Source organism: Micromys minutus, assembly GCF_963924665.1.
Source record: "Micromys minutus genome assembly, chromosome: 27".
Taxonomy (NCBI): domain Eukaryota; kingdom Metazoa; phylum Chordata; class Mammalia; order Rodentia; family Muridae; genus Micromys; species Micromys minutus.
In genome coordinates this window covers 38403787-38427857 of record NC_137962.1, presented here as the reverse complement: position 1 = coordinate 38427857, position 24071 = coordinate 38403787, and the positions used below count along the sequence as shown (strand labels likewise).

General features: G+C 54.7%; 1 protein-coding gene across 1 annotated transcript; it reads right to left on the bottom strand.

Annotated features, from left to right (window-relative positions):
- On the bottom strand, positions 1-18346 carry PDGFB (platelet derived growth factor subunit B). Its single transcript, XM_080939557.1, has 7 exons — positions 17355-18346; positions 9162-9258; positions 7001-7090; positions 5572-5777; positions 4282-4426; positions 1585-1733; positions 1-1322 (listed from the first exon to the last, which is right to left on the bottom strand). Exons 1-6 carry the CDS (start codon positions 17415-17417, stop codon positions 1609-1611), a joined length of 726 nt encoding a protein of 241 aa, XP_080795683.1. The 5' UTR covers positions 17418-18346; the 3' UTR covers positions 1-1322; positions 1585-1608.
- Between the last annotated feature and the right edge of the window lie 5725 nt (positions 18347-24071).

Below are 24071 nucleotides of genomic sequence, written 5' to 3'. Positions count from 1 at the left end.
TATAAATAAACTTTACATTTAAAAAATAAAAAGAAAGCCCCCAAAAATATAATCACCAACTTTACAAACTGAAGGAAGCGGAAGAAATGGGGAGGGGAAAGTGTGGGGGTGGGTTTAGGTAGGGAGTGGGTGAAGGTGGGCCACAACAACCCCAGTCCTCCAGAGGCCTCTAGGACTCTCCCTCTCTCCCCCATTTCCCATTCACTGGCTAGCTTCCTGGAAGGAGCCATCAGGTAGAACTGCAAAAGATCTGAGGGAAAGCATGCAGCGAGGGCTGCCCCTCCCTTGGAAATCTAGTGTCCCACACCTGCCAGGAAGAAGACAGCTGATACCCAGGAAGTGGGGGCAATGGGCAGACAACAGAGTTGCTTCCCCAGCACCGCGGGCTCATTCTGAGCTTCAGGCTGGGTCAGGGCACACAGAGCCAGTCCACACAGGGCCTTGGTATGAATTAAAACAAGGCTCCCTTTCCTCAGAGGTTTGACCTACATTGGCCAGAACGTCACAATAAATAGACTAGTTGGCCATATTCAGGGTGTGAACAGAATTCTCCACATGCAGTGCCCGTGTGAAATATACATCCCATACAACCTTACTCGGCCCTCTTGGCTGGAGTGGAATACAAGACAGATCTCCTGCCCTTAATGAGGAATGACAGGTGCATTCAGAGCCTCAATCGGGATCTGAGCACCCCGCGGAGGAGCAGACTGAAGAAGACACAGAGTGGAGGTAGAGAAACGAACCGGAAGTGAATGTAGGGGACGTGGAGAGAGGCAGGGACATGGCCCAGGTCACAAGCACACTGCACCTCTAATCCGTCAGACGAGTTCATTCATGTCTTCCACGATTTCATACTTATAAAATGAAAAGCCACAGTGGGCCGAGGGGACAGGGAGAGATGAGTGCGTGGCAGATCTGGGTGCCATGAGAGTTCCTCCAGTCCATACTCCTCGCCACAGGACTGCAAGGGACCCTAGCCGGCCTGAAAGTGTTCCCTGCTGGCTGGCCAGTGGTCCAGGAACCAGGCAGAACATGCAGAGGTCCTCAGGCTAAATGCCAGGCCCTGGGGCCAGTCCACAGTCCCCCAAAAGGCCCCTGCACACTTGTCCCAGGTTCTCGGGGTTGAGTGGAGTCCTTTGTTTGCTTCTGGAGCTGCAGGGCAGGCTGAGGGACTGCTGCTGGTGGAGGTGGCCGGGTACGCAGGGCGAAGGAAGCACCATTGGCCGTCCGAATCAGGCATCGAGACAGACGGACGAGGGGAACAACATTATCACTCCAAGGACCCCATGGGGGCAGTACAGCAAATACCATATTAAATAACCCTGTGAGCAGAGAAGAGGGACACAGGGTGAGAGGTGGCTCAGGGGCTCCCTTGTCCCCCATACCAAGGAAGGAGCTAGGACTCCTACCACCAAGCTGACTTCCAGCAGGCTCCAAAGCCCAGTTAGGCAGGAGAAGAACTCAGGGATGCCTGGGTTGAAGGGAGCAAAGGCCCCTGCTGGCCCTCTCACCCCGGACTATCTGGACTATTGGAAGGATATCGGAGGGATTATCTGAGGCTTGGCTTTCTTGCTGGGTCCTCACCTGCCCACTCTCTTGTCGACACCTCTAGGCTCCGAGGATCTCCTTCAGTGCCTTTTTGTCATGGGTGTGCTTAAACTTTCGGTGCTTCCCTTTGGGGGGCCGGCGGATTCGCACCGTCCGAATGGTCACCCGAGTTTGAGGCGTCTTGGCTGCTCAAGAAGAAAAAGTGTTTGTCAGCATTCGAGAGTCATGGGGTGTTTTCCTTATACCTCAGTACCTGCTGTGAGCCTTAGGGCCTGCTGAGGGAGAGGACAGGCTTCACAAGGTCAAAGCCAGCCCCCGCGCCCCCCCCTCAGCTCTGGGCATGTGACAGAACCTTTCTCGGCCTCAGTTTCTCTGTCTGGGAGTGAAACAGGTGGAGGCCCACATCATGGAAGGGGAATGAATTACACAACACCGTACTGGCCAAGCATTCGGGACCCAGGAAAAGACAAGGACTTGTGGCTCCCTGCATGTGGCCTGGCACTGGATTCCTCTCCCCAAGAGGAGGTCCTGTTAGCTCTGTATCCACCAAGCACCTATCTTCAGAGGATTGGCACAACCCTCCTTTGTGCTTCAAGTACCCTGTTTCCCTCCATGCCTAGAGAGGTGGTTTGGGGACTGAGGCTCTTGAACCACAGGTGTAGCTGCCTCCTCCAGCCACAGCCAGACTGCAGAAAAACCAAGTAAGCTATCCAAGGAGCCTGCCTGGCTCTTCCAGAGCTTCAGGGGGAGTGTCAGCCACAATACACTGAGTGGTGGCCTGTCACCCTGTGACCCTCTTTGCTTCCCGTCTCTCTGGCTAGCTCTCCTACCAGACCACAACTTAGTCTGGGGGTCAAGCTCGGGTCCAAACCTGTGCTCTTCCTGGTACTCTGTGCCATGGGACAAGTCAGTTAACCACTCTGAAAAGCAGCAGTGACCTTTTATGGTTGAGATAGTACATGAGACGGGCAGAAACCCAGGCCAGCACACCTGGTGCCACTTTACACTTCTTTACTCCCATGGTGGGTCTTATTTATCCCACAGTTATTGGGGGAAACTGAGGCAGCAAGCTGTGTTTGAAACCCTGCTGTCTATCTGTGCTTCACAATTCCAACACTTGGCCGAACTGACAGTTCCTGGGAACCTCAGACCAGCCTAACTCTAGCCCTTCTCTTCCTCCTGGGTTCCAAGAAGCCAGGTCTGCTAGGCGGGGGCCAAGCACTTCCTGGGAACCATTGGAAAGTCGTGGACCTCCAGGTGGTGAGGTTGCTATCTGTCTGCTCGGCTCAGACTGGCTCTCTTGAGGTAGTCTCCCTTCTGTGCAAGTGCAAAGTTTTCCTTGCATTGTAGAGATCTCGGGGAGCTCAGAGTCCCTGGAAGGAAGACACCTGGGAGGGCCCTGAAAAGCCCCTAGAGATCTTCTGCCTCAAAGGCCCTGTACAAGAGGCTGGGTTAAGCCTGAGCCAATCACACAACTCACAAATAACACAGGTTTGAACCTAAGAATTCCAAAAACCAGCCCTGTCCTGTGCTCTACTAGAGATGAACCTGGAAGCCAATCCCTCAGAATTCTCAACTTTCCAGTACTAATATCGAAGAATTCTTCCTATACGGCGGCTGGAGAGATAGCTCAGAGGGTCAAGAGCTCTGGCTACTCTTCCAGAGGACCCAAGTCCAAATTCCCAGCACCCACATGGCAGCTCCTAACTGTCTACAACTACCAAGATCTGACACCTTCAAACAGACATACATGCAGGCAAAACACCAATGCACATAAAATAAAAATAAATAAGTTGATTCTAAAAAGAAAGAATTCTTCCTATAGATGGTAGAGTGGATGAGTAAGAGCCAGAGAGAACTGCCAGTCTGAGGGAGGAGCCAAGAAAGGGAATTTCAGGACCACATTGGCCTAGTTTGGGCTGTGTAACCTGGAGCAAGGCCTGAGCATCTTAGACATCAGATAGATACATCCACCACACAGGGAGAAGGAGCCTCGGAGACATTTCCAACTCAAACCTAATTTCCAACTCAAACCTAACTATCTGACCCTTGTAGAATCAGAGACATGCCCTCCTCTGATGGATGCTTGAATGTTAGACCCGCTCACCACATCCCAGCTTTGTGGATGCCCAGCCTTTACTTGTATCTGCAGGAGATGTCATGACTGGTTGGTAGCAAGCCCAGGTGCTAATCTCATTTAGAGCTAAGAAGAATCTAGACTGTTCTCAGTGAGATCAAAAGTCTCAAATTCAACTGGAGATGTAGTCACTCTCCATTTAAGTTTTTTTCTGTGTAGTATATGCATTATGTAGGTTTAGATGCCTCTGTGTGTGTGTGTGTGTGTGTGTGTGTGTGTGTGTGTGTGCGCGCGCATGCGCGCGCAAGTGTGTAGCCAGAAGCTGACATCAAGTCTTCCTCTATTGCTCTTTTTGTTTTCTGAGACAGTGACTCTTACTGAACGTGGAGCTAACCAACAGCTAGACTGGTCTCCTGGGGTCCGATCTCCACCTTCCCAGTATCAGGATGACAGGCACAGCTACCATGTTTTGATTTTTATCTGGGTGCCAGGAATTCAAACTCGGGTCCACATGTGTGTTCAGCAAACACTATCTGTTGAACGTTCTTCCCTGGCCTTCTGACCCCCTATTTAGAGATGTGTCTTTTTCCCAGCTATTGTAAGGGAAAGAGGCTTGGGCTGAGCCCCACAGAGCAGCCCCCGGGAAGTGGGTTTACCTCGCTGCTCCCTGGATGTCCCAGGACTTCGAGTCACGGGCCGAGGGGTCACTACCGTCTCACACTTGCAGGCTAAGTGGTCCTCCAGGGTCACTGTGGCCTTCTTGAAGACTGGCTTCTTTCGCACAATCTCGATCTTCCTCACCTGGGGGGACAGAATAGGGGACACTTTCCTGTAGAAGCCACCTGTGGGTAGCAGTCTCCTGTGCTGGAGTCTCTCCTCACAAGCCAGGCTTGTCTACAGAGTGAAGGCTCTGGACCAAACAGTTGCCAGGCCTTTCCCGCTGCCTCTCTCAAAGCTTTTCCATCAAAACAAGCCCTTCAACCTAGCTGACCTGGCCTTCAGCTTTGCTCTAGCAACCCCGCCTCCCTAACCCCCCAGAGTGGGAGAAAGGCATTTCCGGGTTGAGCTTGAGTCCTGTGGGTCCCCATTCGTGGAGCACTGGCCAAGGCCAGGGGCTGCTGCAAAACGGGGAGATGGTTATCTGGAAGGAAGTGAGAGAGGCCTTATCTAGAAGAGAGGCTGGAAGGGGAGAGGCAGCTGTCAGGTGTCCATCCCCAAAGCTGGGGACAGAAGATACCGTGGCAATGGCTGGGGAAGCATAGCATGTCATTTGTGCTCTGGGTCACAGAGACTGGCCAGGAACGGAAGACAGGCAGGAGACTGGGCACAGGCCATAGGCAGAGAGCAGAGAAAGCAAGGCCACACAAGCAGTGCACTGGGTGGGCTGGTTTTGAGCTTTGTGCAGTATGCCCAGATGAAAATAGGGAGGCTGAGCTAGGGAACAGAGACCTGTCCTCCTGAGTTAGAAGACAGCCATGCCTCCTGGGCCTCTGGGTCACTCCTATAGAATAACACCTGTGTCCCACTCTTTCCAAAAAACCCGATGTGGCCACAGAGCTGGGCCGTTTGCCAGTGGGACCCTCCGGTTCCTATAGTGCTTACTACCTAGAGGACACTCTGTTTCACCTTCACAAAACTCAAAGCTTGCCAAAGAGACAGATGAAGTCCCAGAATGTAAGGGCCCTGGAGTATGGAACATTGAGAGGGCCTGGCAGTGGGGCTGTGCCCCTGTAGATCAGGTGACACTGTTCCAGTACTTAGCAGTTCCAACCAAGTTACATCCTGGGCTCCATCTAACTTTCAGTGCCTATGATCCTTGGAGAAAGCATCCCAGAAGCATCCTCCTGCGGAAGGAGCCAGGAAGAAGCGGCAAAGTTCTGCAACCCACAGTTGCTGCTCAGCCGCTGGGGCGGGGCCAGACCCGGGGCGGGGCGGATTCTGCGCACCTGCACCGGTCGCATCTGCACCTGCGAGGCCCGGCACTGCACATTGCGGTTGTTGCAGCAGCCGGAGCAGCGCTGCACCTCCACGCAGGGCGGCCACACCAGGAAGTTGGCGTTGGTGCGATCGATGAGGTTCCGCGAGATCTGGAACACCTCTGTTCGCGTCTTGCACTCTGCGATTACAGCAGGCTCTGCTGCTGCCAGGGACCCTGGGGAAAGGAGGCCTGTCAGGAGCAGAACGACTTCTTTGGAACCTCCCGCATCCACAGACAGCCCCGAACTTGGATAGGTAGCTGAACCACCCTGAGCCTCGGTTGACCTCATCTGAAAACAAGGACAGTGAGATCTACCTCCAAGGAGATCAGGCTAGATCATCCCGTATGACCTTGTAAATGTTTATAAAACCTAGCTCCCAACTGCTCAGATTCACAAGTTGTGCGATTGTCCTGACTCCATCTGCACTGTCACCCTGCTGTCTTGCATTGGTATTTTGTTGCTTGTTTTTGTTTCATTCCTGGTGTTTTGCCTGCATGTGTAAGGTTGTCAGATCCATGGAAGAGGAGTTACAGACAGTCCTGTGCTGCTGTGGAAACTGAACCCAGGTCTTCAGGAAGAGCAGCCAGTGCTCCTATCCTGAGCCATCTCTCCAGCCCCACTGGTTTATTTGTATGTGGCCCTTTCCTTCAAAGCCTCATCTGTGAAATGGGATGAGAACAGAGCTATTGGGTGCAGTCTACAGCAAGTGCCTAGTCACCTACAGGGAAAGGCTCACAGACTGAGAGGTGGGATTGGAGACCTATAGGTTCTGCCAGCCACATCTCCAGTGACCTGGAAACTGTAGGTAGCCACCTGCTTCATTCTGGAAGTCTTCTCTAGGGCTGACAGATACACTGGCTTGGTCTCTGCTAAGGAGCAATGTGTAGTTCTGAATCTTGCTGGGTTCTGCATCAGGCCACAGCGCAGCCATGGGCCATAGTGGACAGAAGGAACCCACACTCCCCAGAAGACCTTGGTTTCAATTGTGACAAGCAAGCCCTATGACCTCAGTCCTTCCATTCCAGTTCCTCCACCCTGGTTTCCGGGCCTGTGGAGTGGGGTTAGCCACATCTATTCCAAGGCTGCAGAGATGTCGTGAGTGTAAAGGCCTCTAGAGGCAGGCAGGCAGATCTCTGCATTCCAGACCTGTCTAATTTACATAGCCAAGGCTATGGAGTAAAACCCTGCTTCAAAGCCAGAAAGGCCCAAAGTACTATTTAAAAGCACAACATGAAGTAGAGGACATGGTAGCTCAACTTCAAAGACAGCTACACTCCTCATTCAGCGCTAACAGTGGGGAACAGGTTTTGGAGAGAGCTCCCAATCCAGGAAGTGCCCTAGTTTTTTTCCCCTTGATCCCACCCTTTGAGGAACAGCTAAGGACCCTCTGGTTTACCTAGGCTCCTCCTCCCTCGAGATGAGCTTCCTGAATCAACTCCAGGGTGTGCGCGGGTCATGTTCAAGTCCAGCTCAGCCCCATCTTCATCTGCAAGGGAAAGCATACTCAGACATGCTGGCCCAGGTCAAGGATGGCTTCTTTACACTCTAAGGATCCACCACCCTTAGCATCCTCTAAACCTGAGGTTCCTACCTCTGAAGAGGCAGCCAGGCAAAACCTTGAGCAGCCTCCATGGCTCAGAAGGATTAGTGGAGCCTAAGCTGCATCGTTGGGAGCCTCCAGCCTCACTCTGTGTTTTTAGCCCCATTTTTGGCCAGAACTCATGTTAATGGAGTTAAAAATAACCCTTCCCCTCTGCTACTGTCAAGAGAACCCTCCTCAGCCTCCAGGGTGGAGCAGGGACCCAGAGCACTGGAGGCCAGTTCCCAGTGCCCTTCGAAGTGTTCCCATAGGAAGTGCTGAATGGGGAAATTCCCAGAATCCCCTCGGGGCCACCAGCCCCAGCACAGCCTTCTGGAGCCTTGACAATGGCCCTACTGGTCTGGAGAAAAAGGGTGGAGAGGAAAGGGGGTGGGAGGGCCGGCACCAGCCACACTAGGTTGGCTTTCTTCGGCTTTCATCCTTCTGGGCTTCTCTGCCTCTTCTCCAAGATTTGCTTGTCTTCCTGTCAGCAGTCACAGCTCCCTTCTCTAAGCTGGAGTCCTTTCCTCTCGGTGCTACCAGCTCCCCTTGGTGACATCTCCATGCCACACTTACACTGCCCCAAGACACTGGCCAGGACTGGCTACTATTAGGGTGTCGAGAAGGCGCTGTACTTGATATTGAAGATAGAGAGCCTTCTTTAGTCTCTCAGTGGTGAGGGACAGCAAGTGAAGTGGTGGAAATGAGCCTCTGTCGCCTCCTTATGTCACCCTGGGCTCATGTATCTTTCCCAGCCCATTGGTCCTAAAGGCTTCTGCCAGCTGCCCCCATCTAGGATCCTGGGGATCCTGTTTGGAAAGATCCTGCAGATTCGCCACTGACTAGCATGCTTCCGTCCAGCCGGATGGTGTTGACTATGTCAGCCTGTCTGTCTGTCCCTTATTCTCTTCCTTTCTCTCTGCCATTTCTGGAATGTCCCGGGTAGGGAGGAGAAGGGGAGAGATGTGCTTTGTGGAAAGGTTAAGTTGATTAGGAAAAAATAAGCCACTTGGTTGCCTCGAAATAGACCTGCTATTGAAAACCCGAACATCCAAGATCCCGACCCCCACCAGGAGTGAGGAGGGGCTGCCTGAGTTGGGCGGCAAGAGTGCCTTGGAAAGAAACAGCAAGAAAGCTAAATTTGGAAGTTGCCCCATTGTGTGGCCAGAGTTGGCCAGCCGGGCACGGGTGGGAGACATCGGGTGGGGGCCCTGGTGAACAATAGGTGGGCCCAGCTGGGGCCCCCTCCTGCCTGCCTTACCACCCCCAGCCCTGGCTATACTGAAAGGGCCCAGGAATGCTTTTGAGAAGGAGCCAGGGGCCCAACGGAGAGAGGAAACAAAGGCAGGAAGTGCTGTTCCCCAGTAGATAGCGTCTGGGCAAGGGTTACAAAGTGACAAAGAGACAGGACCCCAGAGGGACAAGGGCTTGCGGGTGCGCAGGGGGGGCGGGGGGCAGGTTGGGGGGGTGCTGAAAAGGGCTCCAGGGACCAGGCCAGAGGTTAGAATAGAATGGAATTTGCTCTGAAGACAGCATTTATAAATACATTCCCAGCCCGGCTTGCTGGCCCCGCCACGTGTATACCACCAAGCACGTGCCTGTTTGCCCAGCACACTCTTGGGCATGGGCAGGGCTGCCAGCTGATCCAAGCTAGGTGTCCCCAGGAGACCTCAGAGACCAGGCTCTGGGCCAGAGGGGCAGGGAGATATCTCCCTACCCTCTAGAGCCGGGTCTACACCTGGTTAGGTACTCAGTGCATGCCCTGAGTACTCTGTCCCTGCCCAATCTGCTCCAGGAACCCCACCCTCTGCACCAAACCAGAGCCACATGTGGGTGCTGTTTCTACCCCACCCCATATCCCAGGTACCAACCAGTCTGCCTACTCTGCCCTGCCCTGGGTAGTAGGTGTGGCCGGGCCTTCACTGGGATGTGCTATGGATTAGTAGAGGCTGAGGTTCTGGAGGAGGGTCCGATTTACCTACGGAGTCTCTGTGCAGCAGCCGCTGAAGGTCATCAAAGGAGCGGATGGAGTGGTCGCTCAGCATTTCATAGAGTTCCTCAGGAATGGGATCCCCCTGTGGGGCAGACACCAGGAACTGAGTAAACTGGGGTGAAGTTTCACCGCAGCTCTCTTGCCAGCCACATGCTTTCTCTTGCACGAAGTTCCTAAAAGCGCCCCACCCCCACCCTGGAGATCTCGACATCCCCAACAAATAGACAGTAAATAGTGAGATCCAAGGAGGAACCAAGAGCACTGATGACCAAAGGCCTGAATAGCCTTGAGAATGCTGGGACGCTCCACCCCAGCCCTCCACACTACCCAGGCTTTTGCTCAGCTCCACCAGCTTGTCTACCTCTGTCTCCCCTATCAGATCACAAGTTCTGGAGAAATTCCAACAATCTCATTTCTCTCAACTGTTCCCTCCACACCTGGTAGCTAAAATTTATTCACAGGAGTGCACATGTGTGAGCAAGCACACACACTGACCTAACTATCACCACATCACAGATTGGGGGGGGGCAGAGACTCAAGCAGGTAACATCCTTTGTCCAGGGTCCCCAAACCCAGTGTGAGCAGAGGCTTCACTCAACCCAAACGGTGCTTAAAAACGTTTGCTGAGGTGTGTGTTCTCAGAAGGCCATGTACCCCAGTGCTACTGACTTAGTCTCTGCCAAAGAGGAAATAAGGGAATCCTCAGGCCCAACCGGGAAACCTGAAAGCTTACCCATGCCCCATGCCCAACCAAACTCTATTTTTAGAGCCCCTCTGGCCTGTCACCAAACACTTGAAACTTAGTTAGAACCTTAACAAGTCTCTCTATGAGCCAGCTTCCTCCAGGGAAACCGCAGGTCCCACAATCACATGCACACAGCTGGAACATCCCCACAGGCACAGGAGTCTCCAGGGCCTGGTGCCAAGACCCTCAAGGGAGAGGTGAGGGCAGAGGAGACTAGGAAATGTCCAAGCAATAAGGGGCAAAGGAAAAGTTGCAAGGTAGCAAGGTACCATACCATGTCTGCCTGCCCCCTCCCCTTGCAGGCTTGTGACAAGACCATACAACCTGAGAGAAGTTCTGAGAGGATTAAACCACCCTGTGCCTTAGTTTCCTTGGACTGAGAAGGGAAGAGGCCCTGCCAATGTGCACTGAACCACCCTATGACCAGTGCTTTGAGAAACTGACTGGGGTGGGGTGGGGACCGTTCTCTCCCTGTCTGCAGTGGAATAAAGGCTCCTGCCCTGGCCAGCTACTGGCAGGGAGGGATCTCCTCAAAAGCTATGTATGTGTCTCAGACGCTTGTAGGGAGCCAGGTGCATAGTGGTGCCCAGGCGTCCACCTATCATCTCAAACGACTCTGGAGGCTGGGGCAGGAAGATCTTTGTGGGTTGGCTGGTTTTATGTCAACCTGACAAGCTAGAGTCAATTGTGAAGAGGGAACCTCAATTAAGAAAATGCCCCCATCAGATTGGCCTGTGAGCAAGCCTGGGATATATTTTCCTGATTCGTGGATTGACTAGTTGACTAAAGGCTGTGAGAGGGACCCAGACCACCACCCCCGGGCTGAAGGACCTGGCTGCTATGAGAAAGCAGGCTGAGAAAACCATGGGGAGCAAGCCAGTAAATAACTCTCCTTAGTGGTCTGCACTTCGGTTCCTGCTTCCAGGTTCCTGTCCTGCCTTCCCTCACTGATGGACCGTGGTGTGGAACTGTAAGCTAAAACAGAACCTCTCCTCCACACGTTGCTTTTGGCCATGGTGTTGTATCACAGCAACAGAAGACCTAAAGGCAGTTTGGTGTTGCTTTTTTGAGATGTGGTCTCATGTGGCCCTGGCTGGCTGGCCTGGAACTCGACACAGACCAGGAGAGCGTTGAACTCAAGGATCTGACTCCCTCTACTACTACATGTTGAGATAAAAATGTGAACCATCACACAGAGCAGGAAGATCTTTGGAGCCCAGAAGTTCCAGGGTAGCCCGGACAACCCAGTGTCACCAAAACCCCAAACAAGACAAAAAAAAAAAAAAAAAAAAAAAAAAAAAAAAAAAAAAATTTGGACACTTGTCTAATGTTTAGAAAAAACTCTGTAGGGGTTCAGTCATGCCCACCTCTGGTCCCCCAAGCCAACCTAGAAAGCAGAAGAGACAGGCTGGGGGCCGAGGAGGACACCTTGAAATCTGGCTCCCGAGACTTCACTTGGATCAAGGTCACTCTGTTCAATTGTGGAGTTTATAAACCTCCTAGGGTAGCCTAGGGATGTTAGAAGTTTGATGGAGAGGTTAAGGATTGGGGCAGATACTTCGTGTCTATGACAGCTTCACAGTTGGGCAGAGATGTGCAGGACAGATGGCCAGAAGCTGGTCTGGAGCAAGCGTAGGGATGGCCGCTCGCCCTGTGTTTTCTCAAACTCAGAACTGTATTCAAGAGATTCAGAGTCCACGCCTCTGATACCCTCTGCTGTGTGACCTCTATCTGGCCACTGCCCCTCTCTGGTCTGGGCTCTTATCTACCAATCGAGTTAGAAAACATTTGATTCCATTCTAATTCTGCCTGGGGTTGACAGAGGAGCTTAGGATAGGCAGAGCCAGGCTGTGCAAGGTGGCTTGCTTGCCCAGGGGATGAGTAGTATTTGTGGTGGAATGGCTGGAGCTGCCAGTGAGGTAGAGCACACTGAACCCTGAACACACCTAGCAGACACTCCAATCCTCACCCCCTAACCCCCAGAGGCTGAGTGGGGAAAGACTCCAGGTAGAGGCTGTGGAGATGGGAAAAGCCCTCAACAGGTGCTCAAGAAACACTGGTGAAATATGTGAAGGACTGTCCCTTGCTCGGTGCGCTCCCTCCTGACAGACACTGACTGCACATAATGTCGCACAAACTATAGTCCTGGGGCTGACATTATCCATCTTCCATCTGGGAAAACTGAGGCTTGGAGAAATGAAGACACAGCCACAGGGCTAGATGCCTAGCCAGTGGCAGAGTCGGTCCCTCTCAAGCCATAGCATGGCCCAACCTCTCCTGGACTTCTCTGGGGACAGTTCAAGCATGCCTCCTCTCCGTTCTAATGTCACTAGTCCCAGCAGCATTTGAGACCCCTGCTGCTTCTCCGGCCCTATCTTGTTTTACAGCGATGGCACTCTCGGGGGACACTGACACCATCTGAAGACATTTTTAGTGGTCATGCCTAGGGACAGGCTGCTGGCACCCACGGGTGGAGGCAGAGGTGTTAGCCACCATCCCACAGTACACAGGATGTCACACAGGCTAAAGTATCACTGGCCCCAAGTGCCCCCAGAGTGAGAACAGACAAGAAGCCAGGACTCATCACGTAGGAGGAACCGGGATGCTCGGAATGAACCCTACCATAAAACCAGCTCCTTGGAAGGATGAGACAGAATGATTGTAAATGCGAGGCCAGCCTAGGCTATGGAATAAATTCAAGGCCAGCCTGGGCAGCGTAGCAATGCCCTGTTACAGGTTAAAAACTAAGAAGAGACTTGAGGGTGTAGCTTAGCGACAGAGCTACTGCCTAGCATCAGTGAAGTTCTGGGTTTGGTCCCCAGTACCACCAGAAAAGAAACCAAGGGCATTATTTGCCCTTTAAATGGGATTAACCACAGCTGGTCCTGGGGGTTTCTGTAACTGCCCAGCAGAGCAGAGTAGTCCCAAATAAAAGACTTCAGGAGCCGAGCAGTTTATTCATATGGCATCCTATGAGGTCAGCAAATGACAGTGCTCTGGACCAGATGCTCAGAACATTTTCAAGGATGGTGACAGGTGGATGGAAAGCCACCGTCCCCCGGGTGACTTTGCACTATTCCCCACACAGGGTCACAGGAAATGGCACCTAGCTCCACACTGACACCACCAGGTGTCCTGTGGGCTGGTGGGTCTCTTCCAGGTCCAGGTCCGGGGGTGTTAAAAGCCAGAGGTCCACTCCAGGATGCAGGGCTCTGGAAAGACTCTCAGAAGGACCTGTCAGCTACTGACTACACCCACACGTAGGAAAGGAAACCTGACAACCTGAAGAAGCTGCCCCAGATCTCGGGCCACGGGTGTGGGATGGAAGCAGGTGGGGTCAAGCCAGCCTGGCAGCCCAGAGAAACAGCCTCCTCCCTGCCCCACCTCAAAGGCCAGCTGCAGGAGGCACGAACAAGCCAGCAAGAGTGAGGCCAGGTAAGTTACCTGCTCCCAGCCAGGCTGACAGATCAAAAGGGTTTGAACTCCACCCTCCACCTGGGTACATGCATGCACGCTCACACATTCACACACACACACACACACACACACACACACACACACACACACTCCACAGCCCCACAGCCTGCTGCCTCTGCAGTGAGGGAGACGGGCTCCCTGCCCAGTACCCGGGCGTTGTCTGTGGCTGGCAGAGACAGAAGCTGACGAAGCCTCCAAGGGCCTGCCTGCTTGCCTGCTTGCGTCTCAGGCCTTATTTAGATGAGATGGCAAAGACAAGCTCTTTGGAGAAGCCCTCTCTGGGTACAACACAGAGGCCTTTCTCTTGCTTAGCCTCCTACTCTTCCTGCAGCCCAGCAAGAGAAAAATGCCAATGCTGGAAGAGAAGGCCCTGTCTGCGGGATGTGCCACCCCGTGGCCCACTGCAATTACTGTCCTCACCTCAACTCCCCTATTATACGTAACACTGACCGAGTCCAATCTGCGCCCTATTTTAGGTAGGAGAAACTGAGGCCCTGCCTGCTTCTCCTGTACATTTCCACTTCCTTTCTCCCCAATGACAGTCCGGGTCTCAAGACAGAAGAGTATACTCCAAATGGGGGGCGGCAGGGTTCATCTAAGCCATGTTAATGAAGCACCACAGAGCCAGGGTGTGATTGGCAACATACACCTTTAATCCTAGCACAGAGGCAGAGGCAGGAGGATTATTGGAAGTCCAGGCCAGCCTGGTTTACAGATCGAGTTCCAAGGCAGCTAAGTCTACACAGAAAACAAACTGTCTCAAAAGCCCCCCAAATAAATAGATAAATAAATAAGGCACTGCTGTCCTGAACCCACCCACTGTCACGTTCTTTTTGTGCTTGTTGGTGACTGTTTGGGCTACAAGCACCACACTAACATAGTGGAGAGCAGGACAAAAATCGTCCTGCTGTTTGCAGTTCACGGAAGAAAGCGGGTACTAAACAGCTAAATAACCCAAAACTTGAAATGCTGTCAGTCAGGGAGGTTGTACACACCTATAACACTAGACAGAAGTGGTGGGCAGGAAGATCATGGGTTCAAGACCATCCCCACATACAAAGTGAGTTTGAGACCACGTGAGACCCTATCTCAAAAAAAAAAAAAAAATCTAAGAGAAAATATAATCACAAAAAGAACATCCAAAAGAGGGAGGGCATCGTGAACCCCAGGCAAACTCCTCCAGTTAACTCCTCCACAGACACACTTCCTTCCTGGCTCTTGCACTAGGGCTTCGAGAATCTCTCTCACCTTGACTTTCACACTTTTCCGGGCAGGGGGGTTCCGTCGAGTGGGTTTCCCCACCCCCTGTGGCCATTAGCAAGCCAGGAGACTGGGTGATTGGTAACTGTGGGGGTGGGGGGGCTCCACTCCTTCCCGGCAGAAGGGTGCTGAGGCAGACAGATAGTCACATGACAGTCACCTTCTGGGAAGCCAGCTCAGCTGATGAAACCCGGCCTCAGCGGCATGTTCAGATTTTCTCGTCCAATGCTACCTCAATACTGGTTAGTTCCAACCCTTAAGCCTCCATGTAAAACACAGCCAACTACAGGGTTGCCCAGAGAGGCAAGCCCTCCTCGTGTCTCCCTACACTAGTGATTTGGAGCTTGCCTGGGCTGGTCTCCGTTGGGGACACGTCCACATGATTTCAGTCTAATTCTCCCAAGCATCTCGGGAAAGACCTTGGACAACTGCAAAAACAGTGTAACTGGGATCCCAGCAGTAGTCTATGGAGGAGCAAGGCTGAATTTCTGAGCAGCAGCCTCATCCCTAAACGCAAATACTCATGCAGTCGGTGGAGTGCTGCTGGAGCAAGTTGGGAAACCTCATCCAGATGTTACCTATCCAGCAGCGCCCATAAGGAGGGCTCCATACCCCTGCCAGGATTAACTAAGGGAGGGTGTGGGTGACACACTCAGCAGGTAGGTGGCGTCCCTGTGTCTTGAAGGTCAAATGGCTACTCATTTGAAAGGAAACATGCCTGGCTATCCTGCACTCCGGGATTCTCCGGGGTCATAGCAACATCACCGTCGGTCACATGGGGTGGTTGAAAAGCCGTTACAGAGGGGTAAAGTTTGAGGGGTTGCGAATCTACTTTAACCAGGCCAAAATGCGTGCTGCGGAGTCCAGATCAGGATCTGCGGTTGTCACTCCCTTCTCAGACCCCTCAGGAAGGAAATGGGATGGCGACAGAGGCTGTGAGGTACCAGCGCGCACTGAGGGCCCACCTGTTGCGTGGGGGCGGGCACCTGGCACGGAGTGTACAGAGTGACCGTGCGTGCCTGTGTGCGTGCGTGGGTGTGTGAGCGCACGTGTACTCGGGCCGCGTGCGCGTGTGTCCCGCGTGTGCACGGGCGTGGCGGCGGGCGCGCGACCTGACCGCCTTAGTGCGTGCCCGTCGCTCTGCGCGCCCGCCCGCGGGAGCGGAGCATCGCCTCCGGCCAGGAGTGTGCATGCGTGGGGTGAGTGAGCGAGTCGGGGGCCGGGCGGGGTGGGCTGCAGAAAGCAGCCGCGGGGTGCCGCCGTTCTCAGGACGCCCTGGCACCGGGCCAGCCTCCAGGTCCCCGAGGCGCGGCGCGGCGAAGCGGCAGCTGGGGCCTCCTGGTGTCCCCCTCCCCAACAGCTGGCCGCGGCCCGGGGGACTGCTAACGAGGAGGGGAGAGGGGTGTCGCGAGCGGCCTGCAGCGACCGGGCCAAGCTCAGCTTGCTCTCTTTCGGGCTCCGGCCGCGGGGGGCAGCCGCGGAAGGGCGGGGCCCCCAGGGCGGGCGGCCGGCGGCCCTCGAGGAGCCCTAAGAACAAAAGGAGACGGCGACAGCTCCTCTGTGGTCAAAAACAACCTGCGCTGGCTGCGGCCCAAGGTCGGGCTTGCGGCCTCGGAGCCCTTCGCTTTAACCCCTTCCCTGCCGCCGCCTTCTTCCCCCCGCCCCCCTGCGCTTGACCGCGGGCGATCCGGCTGGCCCGGCCGGCTGTCGACTAGGTGTAGGGTCTGGACCTCCGTGGGAGGAGGCGGGACGGGACCCGGGCCATCCGCTCTCATGGCCCGAGCCTCGCGCTCGCGCCTCCTCCTGTCCCGCCCCCTTCCCACCTGGATTCCCGGTAGACTTGCCAACTCACTGCTACGTGAGGCTGGGAGGGGTAGGGGCACTGATCCGACCTGATCCTTCCCGCAGACGCTTCCATACCCTACCGCCCTTGCAGCTAGGCTTCTGCAGGCGCGCACCCGCACCCTACTTGGCGGGGTAGAGAGGTGCTTCCTCTCGCAGGGTGCGGACGCAGGTACGGCTGGGCCTCAGACACACACCGCCCCGGGGGTTGGATTCCTTCAGACCTCCCCCACTTCGCGCCCCACCTCCAGTCCTGTCTCTGCTCCAAGCGTCTAAACCTACCGTATGTCTGTCTGTCTGCCTGTCTCTCTTTGGGTCTCCTGCGCCAAGAAACAAGGTGCTTTTGGACCGTCCAGCATGACCCCAAGGTGCCCACCCCAGCCCAGTGCAGAAGCTAGGGTGGGACCAAAACCCTCGCTAAAGGCCTCTGGATATCCTGAGTTCGAGAGCGCACACTTCTTAGGGCAGGCCGGGTCTTGGGAGAAACCAAAGCCCAGGCTGATGCTGAGGTGGACTCAGAAGGTCTCATGCCTTAGGTACCCTAGATACCGCCTCACCTTTCCCCTTAACGTGGAAGGAGCTTAAGACCTCTAGCTCCTGAGGCAGGGGGCAGGGCACCACACACCTTCTAGGACGCTAAAAGCTTTAGGGATCTAGATTAGCACCACTGCCTCATGCTCATGAGCCCGGCACCCGGGACCTGGCCTCCCAGCCTTTGGGGCCACCCAGTGTCGGGCGTCTGGCTCACGCGCTGCAAGGCTCCAAAGTTCACTGCAGGGAGAGGAGGGGGCGGCCAGGCGTGGGGGCTGGGACAACCAGGGAAGGATCCAGCCCTAACCGCCGTCGCAACTCACCTCGGCGCTGACCAGACGCAGGTAGCAGCAGAGAGGCAGGAAGAGCGCCCAGCAGCGATTCATGCCGACTCCGGGCCGGGCCCCGCGGGGCCCCGGACGCGTAGACCGAGCGCGCCGCCCCCGCGGCCAGGGTGGGGGGCTGGGGAGGAGGGTGGGCTCCGTTCGGGTTCGCCGCGATCAGGCGCTCAGGCCGCTGCAGCCGCCGCCGCGGCTCACCCGCATGGCCCCCGGGCGCCGCCGCCCCCGGCCCCGGCTCCGTCGCTGGGGGGCTGGGGAGGACCTGGACAAGGGACCGGGGTCCAAAGCCGCTACCTGGGCGGATCCCGAGCCCACGCGAGCATCCACGGTCTGGGGGCTGCGTCGCGAACCAGCCAAGGCGTCTAGCCGTGTGGGGGCGCGCAGGGGACTCCAACCTCAGAGAGGAAAAGGAACACGGCAGCCGATGGTTCGTCTTCACTCGCCCGCTAAAGGCGTGTTCCTCTGCCGGCTGGCTTAGCTTTTTTGCAACATTTTCGGGAAAGGCCCCCCAGATCAGAAAGCACAGGGCCGGGGACCTCCAAGCCCAAGTCTCCAAAAAAAAACTTTTTCCAAAGTTGGCTTTGCAGCGGCGGCCCGAACACCCGGGCAGGGAGAGGTGCAAACTCCCGCCCGGGCCGGGTGGCGGGGCGGGAGCGTGTGCGCCCTGGCGCAGGGCCCAAGCGGCGGGCACGGCTGCTCCGAGCGCGCGGCGCGCCCACTGCGCGCTAGGCCGGCCCGGGCCGACAGGTGGACGCGGCGCGGGTCAGTCTATCTACCCACCCGCTCGCCACTCTGGGCGTCCTCTGCGGGTTTCGAGCTGCGGCTGCTCCGGCTTTCTCGTTGCAACGAAGCCAGAGGGTGGGCTTTTTTCTTTCCTCCTTTCCCTTTTGCGCGTGTGTGTATGTGTGTGTGCGCAAAATATCTCTCTGGAGAAAGATGGGCGCTGGCGGCCGGAGGGAAGCCCTCAGGGAGGCAGCGGGGGAGGCAGGCAGGCTGCTCCCGGCTGCAGGAGAAGTTGCCACCCTTCAGCTGTTCCGGCCTTTATAAAGGAGAAGGGAGAGTGCAAGAGGTGGGTGGAGACAGCCTTTCCTCTCCTGGCCCCGAGTCAGCGCCGGGAGGGGGCAGGAGCCAAGGGAGGACCTCGGGCAAAGGCTGCTGCTTGAGGGGGTCTCTGAGAGCCAGGTAGCCCCTCTAACTGTGCATCTAGCCCCTTGGCAAGAATTGAAGGTGAACCGTGGCCCCACCCCTTAGCACAGTATTTAGGGGCATGTCTGCAAAGTCAGAACCAAGATCAGGAGTGTGGCCCCTGAACCCCAGAACCAGACATCTGCAGCCTGGCAGCTTAGATTCCATTGAGTTTAATTGAATAGCTGGGTCACCTTGGACAAGTCACTTTCTTTCTGCGATTCACCCTACATTCTCTGAGCTGGGGACGGAGTGTTGTGTGGATTAAATGTCAGAATGATCAGAAAGCATCCAGTCACACACCAGCGCCAAGGTTGAATCTTTAAACCCACAGTGGGAACCCTCCAGCTATGAGCTGGGTCTGCCTCTCCTTGCTCGCTGCCTGGCACACAGCAGGCGCTGCCACACCAGCATAGGCTGAATTTGAATCTGTTGAACTGCAAAGTCACACAACACCCCCCCCCAGCCCTGCAGCATCCTCCCAGGGCTGCCACCAAGATGCTGCAGTCACATCACTCACATCACCGTCACCGGGGTGTTTACTACCCCTCTTTGCCCCCCAAGTTCCAGACCCAGAGGCTCCCCACCCACACCAGCATTCTCAGAGTTAACGCCTTCCACCCCCAGCTCAGGGAACTGCTGTGTCCCTGCCTTCAGCAGTCACACTGTCACAGTGACACAGTCACACGCACGCACGCACGCACGCTTGCCAGCCCAGCACCCACCACAAGACCGGCAGGCTCACCGCAATGCCTCCTGCCTTTAGGACACCTTGCCCTCATCTTCTGATGCCAGTCTCGCCTTGGTCGGCAGCCCCACAGCCACTGAATGGTGCTGTTACCTCTCGTGGTCCTGGATGGAATGGTACTGATGAGAAAGAACCTCCCGGGCCTCTTCACGCGTGGCCCCAGGTACCCGCTTTTCCAAATGACCAGCTAGCAGAGTGGCCCAGTGGCTAGGAGGTAGCCTGGGGCAGGTGACCTCTGGTAAGGTTAAATTCTCCAATGGTACCTGATTTTTCTCTTCTCTAAATCTGAGACACAGTTGGAGGAAAAGAGGATTTCAGAGAATTGTGGGAAGATGATAGGGGGCTGGAAGTGTTTGATGGCCTTATAGGTTGGGTCTGGGATCTGGGGAGATAGGGTTAGTGGGTAAAATGCTTATATGAGGAGCTGAGTCCAATCCCCAGAACTCTTCTAAACAGTCAGGCATAATGGCATACACGTGTGATGCCTGTTCTGGGGAGCTGGAGACTCGCGCTTGCTGGCCAGCCAGTCTAGACCAATCCATGAGCTTCAGACCAATGAGAGACTTTGTCTCAAAGGAGGTGGACAGTGTTTCTAAGGTTTTCCAGTCACCTGCACACATGTGCACCCACAACACACACATATACATTAACTTTGTCTTTAACTGTAGGCAGTTGGTTGTACCTTGCCGGGGTGAAGGGATCTGCCCTCCCCACAGAGTGTGGAAGCACACCAAGAATCCTCCATAGGACCATCATTCAGGACAGACAGATGTGATCAGAGACCAGATGACACACTTGATCCCATGTCAAGAGGCTTAGAGAGTTTAAATTACTTCCTCCAGACAGCTGGGTGAGTGTGGCCTTGCTCCTGCCCCATGTTCTTATCTGTAAGTACAGTGCTCCCAAAGAGCTGACCCTGTGCACCCTCGGGGCTTCAATGAGACATGTTAGTTCCGTACACCCAGCGTGGAGACTGGAGCGCATAGGGACTGAACAACTTGGACCAGATCACACAGTTCTGGTAATTTATGAAGCCGCAACTTGGGCTCCAGGGGTCCATGGTTTTCATTATTAATTAATTGATTGATTTGTGTGTGTATGTGTTTTATCTGCATGTGTCTGTGCATTATACGCATGCAGTACCTTCAGAGACCAGAAGAGGGCATCAGATCCACGGGGACTGAAGTTAGAGTTGGTTGTGAGCCACCACATAGGTGCTGGGAATTGAGCCCCAGTCCTCTGGAAGAGCTACAGCTTCTCTTAACCAGTGACCTGTCCCTCTAGCCCCCCACTAAGGTCACTTTGTGCACAGTGCTGGAGTGTCATGCATATGAGAGTATACAGCTAGGTGTTCTGTCCCCTGAAAGATGGTGTTCCTGCAGGAATTTATCTTCTGTTCCATGCCCTGGAGGAGCACACAGGAGGCATGGGGCAGGGCTGTTCAAAGCAGCAGTCTTAAGCACATACTATGTGTAGATTCTAGGTAAAGCATTTAAGAAATGGAATGAGGAAGGAGGCCAATCCCAGGGCCCGAATGAGAGACCTTTAATTCTATGGATACAGACAGTTACATAAATGTCTGCATGCAGGTTAAGGTGAAAGAACATGTATGCACAGGGCTGAAGAGATGATGGCTCACCGGGTTCAGTCCTCAGTACCCACTGTGGTAAGTTCATAAAAGTCTTGTTCCAGTTCCAGAACATCTGGCATCCTCTTCTGAATTCCATGAGCACTGCCTCTCTCCCAAATTACAAAGTTTAAAAAAAAAACAAAAAAACAAAAAACAAAAAAAAAAAAACAGGGCGAGGCAGCAGAAACTGCAGACACTGAAGTGTGTGCTGGGAGAGCTCCTCTTGCACCTTCTTACAGGGGAGCCTCTTCCCCCTCCCACCGGGATCAACACAGCAGGCACCTCTTCCAGGAAGCCTATCGGGCTTGGTACTTGCACTGGGTTCTCCATTAGCACCCCCATAGAGTTGTCTGGACATTGCTCCTGTATCAGCCCTAAACAGAGTTGAGAACAAACGGGGGCTTTGGCTCCCAGCATGCAACAGTTGCTTGGTAAGTACCTGCTGGTACAGCAAATAAATACTCAGACATCGTGCCTGTCTGCTCCTGGCAGCTCTGGCCAGCTTGTGCAGCGATAGCACCTTCCTAAGATGTAGCACGAAAACTCAAGCACAGAGGCCGGGGTGTGTCCTGTCCTCCCATCGTTAAGGTGGTAGAGCTGGAGGTGTCCGACCTGAAATCTGCATTCGAGTCAGGAAGGAATCAGATGCTCCTGTCAGGTCAAGCTAGAAGTGGGATGAGGCTTTGGAGAGGGGACCCCGCCCTGACAGCTCTCTGCCCCACACTCTGACCCATATGAGCTAAAGGGCAAAGAAAGGTGTGTGTCAGACTGAGGGCTGGGTAGGTTTGCCCAAGGGGACTCGTCCAATTGTTTTAGAGTATCTCAACCCTCTTCCATGGAAACCCTCTGCCTCAGTTTGGCTTCTGTTGTCGTGATGAGACATCTCGACCAAAAGCACTCTGGAGAGAAAGAGCTTTATTTGCCTCCCATATCCTGATCACAGTCCACTGAAGGAAGTCAGGGCGGGAACTCAAGGCAGGAACTGAAGCAGAGACCGTGGAAGCACACTGCCGACTGGCTTGCTCCCCTGTGGCCTGCTCACTACCTTTCTTATACAACCTAGGCCCACTGCTCCAAGATGGCACCAGCCACCGGAGGCTGGGTTTCCCCGCCCCACATTAAACATGAGTCAGAATATGCCCCACAGGCCAATCTGATGGAGGCGTCTCAACTGAGGTTCCCTCTTCCCAGGTGACAGCCAGCTTACCTCAGGTTGACAATAAATGAACCAGCTGCACCTGGGCGTGGTGGCCTAAGGCCTGGCTGAAGCTAGGAGATGCCAGGGAAAGAGGCGGTGCCTTCCCAGGGCCCGTCCTGTGTCTGCAGGATCAGGGATGCCTGGCAAGTTTGCTTTTCCTCCACCACAGATGACCTTGTGCTCAAGCCCCTGGGTCATGAACTGCTACCCTCCCACCCCCACCGTGTGAGGCAGTCACCCTCTGCCTCACTGTGGAAGAGACCTGCAGTAAACAGTCCTCCTCACGGCTCTGTTTCACCTCAGAGCTGCCAGATAGGGAGAGATGCATAACACACTCTTACTTTACAGATGAGAGGCCAAAAGCCTCCCCCTCCCCTCCCAGTGAAAGACTGCCTGGGCTGCTTACTAGCTGTGTGACCTTGGGAAAATGACTTAACCTTTCTGAGCTTTGATGAGCTCCTCTGTAGTAGTAAAGTAGTAACTCCCACGTGCTTTCAGTGTAGCTGGGGCACTGTGCACACGTTGGCCTTTAGGGTATGCTACAGGGTATGTATGTGCATACAGCCACCTCCAAACCCAGGAACCAGGCTTAGAAAAACAACCCAAGGCTGCCAGGAACAGAGGCCTTCAGAACTCGGAGTGACTTGTCCTCAAGTAGGGCGCTAGGCCTTGTGCTAGAGAGAGAACCCTTTCCTCCGCAAGGCTTGGCTCCTGTGCTGTGAGTCTAAGGGATAGGCCAGGAAAAACAGACCCATGGACCGTGAGTCCAGGATGCCCACAGGAGCCCACCCTGCTGCCTTGGGCCTGTCAGGTACACAGGGTGAGGGAAGCCAGTGTTTGTTTATCCCACCAGGCAGAGCCGTAACATTTTTAGATCCTCCAGGCTCCAGACAAGGAAGAGGATGTGGATGTTTGGACCAGCAACTTGGATTTGCCTACCTGGAAATGACTGGAAGGAGCAGAGTCCTTGGATGTCACAGAGCTTGGCCAGGTGGCTGGGAGGGAACCCACCCACGGCCCTCTTACAAAGGTTCATTCTCCTGGACAAGACCCCCGCCAGGCTCAGCTCAGCCCGGAGGCATTTTCTGGGCCTCTGTCACGGCTGCCACAGCTGTAGTGCTGTGTCCTGCCTGAGCCAACAGCAGGCATAGGACAGTCGCACTCCTTGAAAGCAAGAACAAGCAGATGCCTGCATCATCCTCCTTGAGCTCCTGAGAAGGCTGCTGTTGGAATCCACTCCTAGGGAAGGGAAACTAAGGCTCAGAGAGGCTTCTGACTTACCCAGAGTCACCCAGCGAGGACAGAACAGTGCCAGTCTAACCTGAGGCTGTCTCCCTGTTCTACTGTGTCTCCTGTGTTACTTGGACCAAAGCAGTGCAGCTTTGGTGTGTTGTGGGATACAGAAAACATAGGAGCTCCATGCACGGGGGTGGGCTGTCAGAGCTGGAGGTGAAAAGCCAAGGATTCAGAATATCCCAGGACCTACCTCACCCAGGGCAGGATGGTTAGAGGCACCCGGAGAAGCTGAGTTCTGGGACTGGGTAAGCCAGGCGGCTGTCAGTTTCAGTTCAGCCTTGAACATTCTGGAAGGGATGGGGCAGGAGGGAGAGAACACAGGCAGGTCGCAGGCAGCCCTTCTTGGTGGGTTACCAGCTTGCTTGATAGAACTGTTTGTAACTGTGACAGGCCTGTGAACAGAGCAGGAAGTTTGCTGCTGCGGCACAGAAGTCACCAGTATCCCATCAAAGGCCCACACTTTGTAACCCGGTGCTCAGCAGACAGCCTGCCCGACTCCTCTGAGCAGCCATTCATTTAAGGTGCACAAAGCCTACAGGAGCAGGGCGTTCTCACAGGTGGGGACACCAAGGCCTCTAACAGCTCGGCCAAGACGCAGACTATGTCCTGATCTCTGCCTGTTCATCTGCCAGAGGGCAAAGA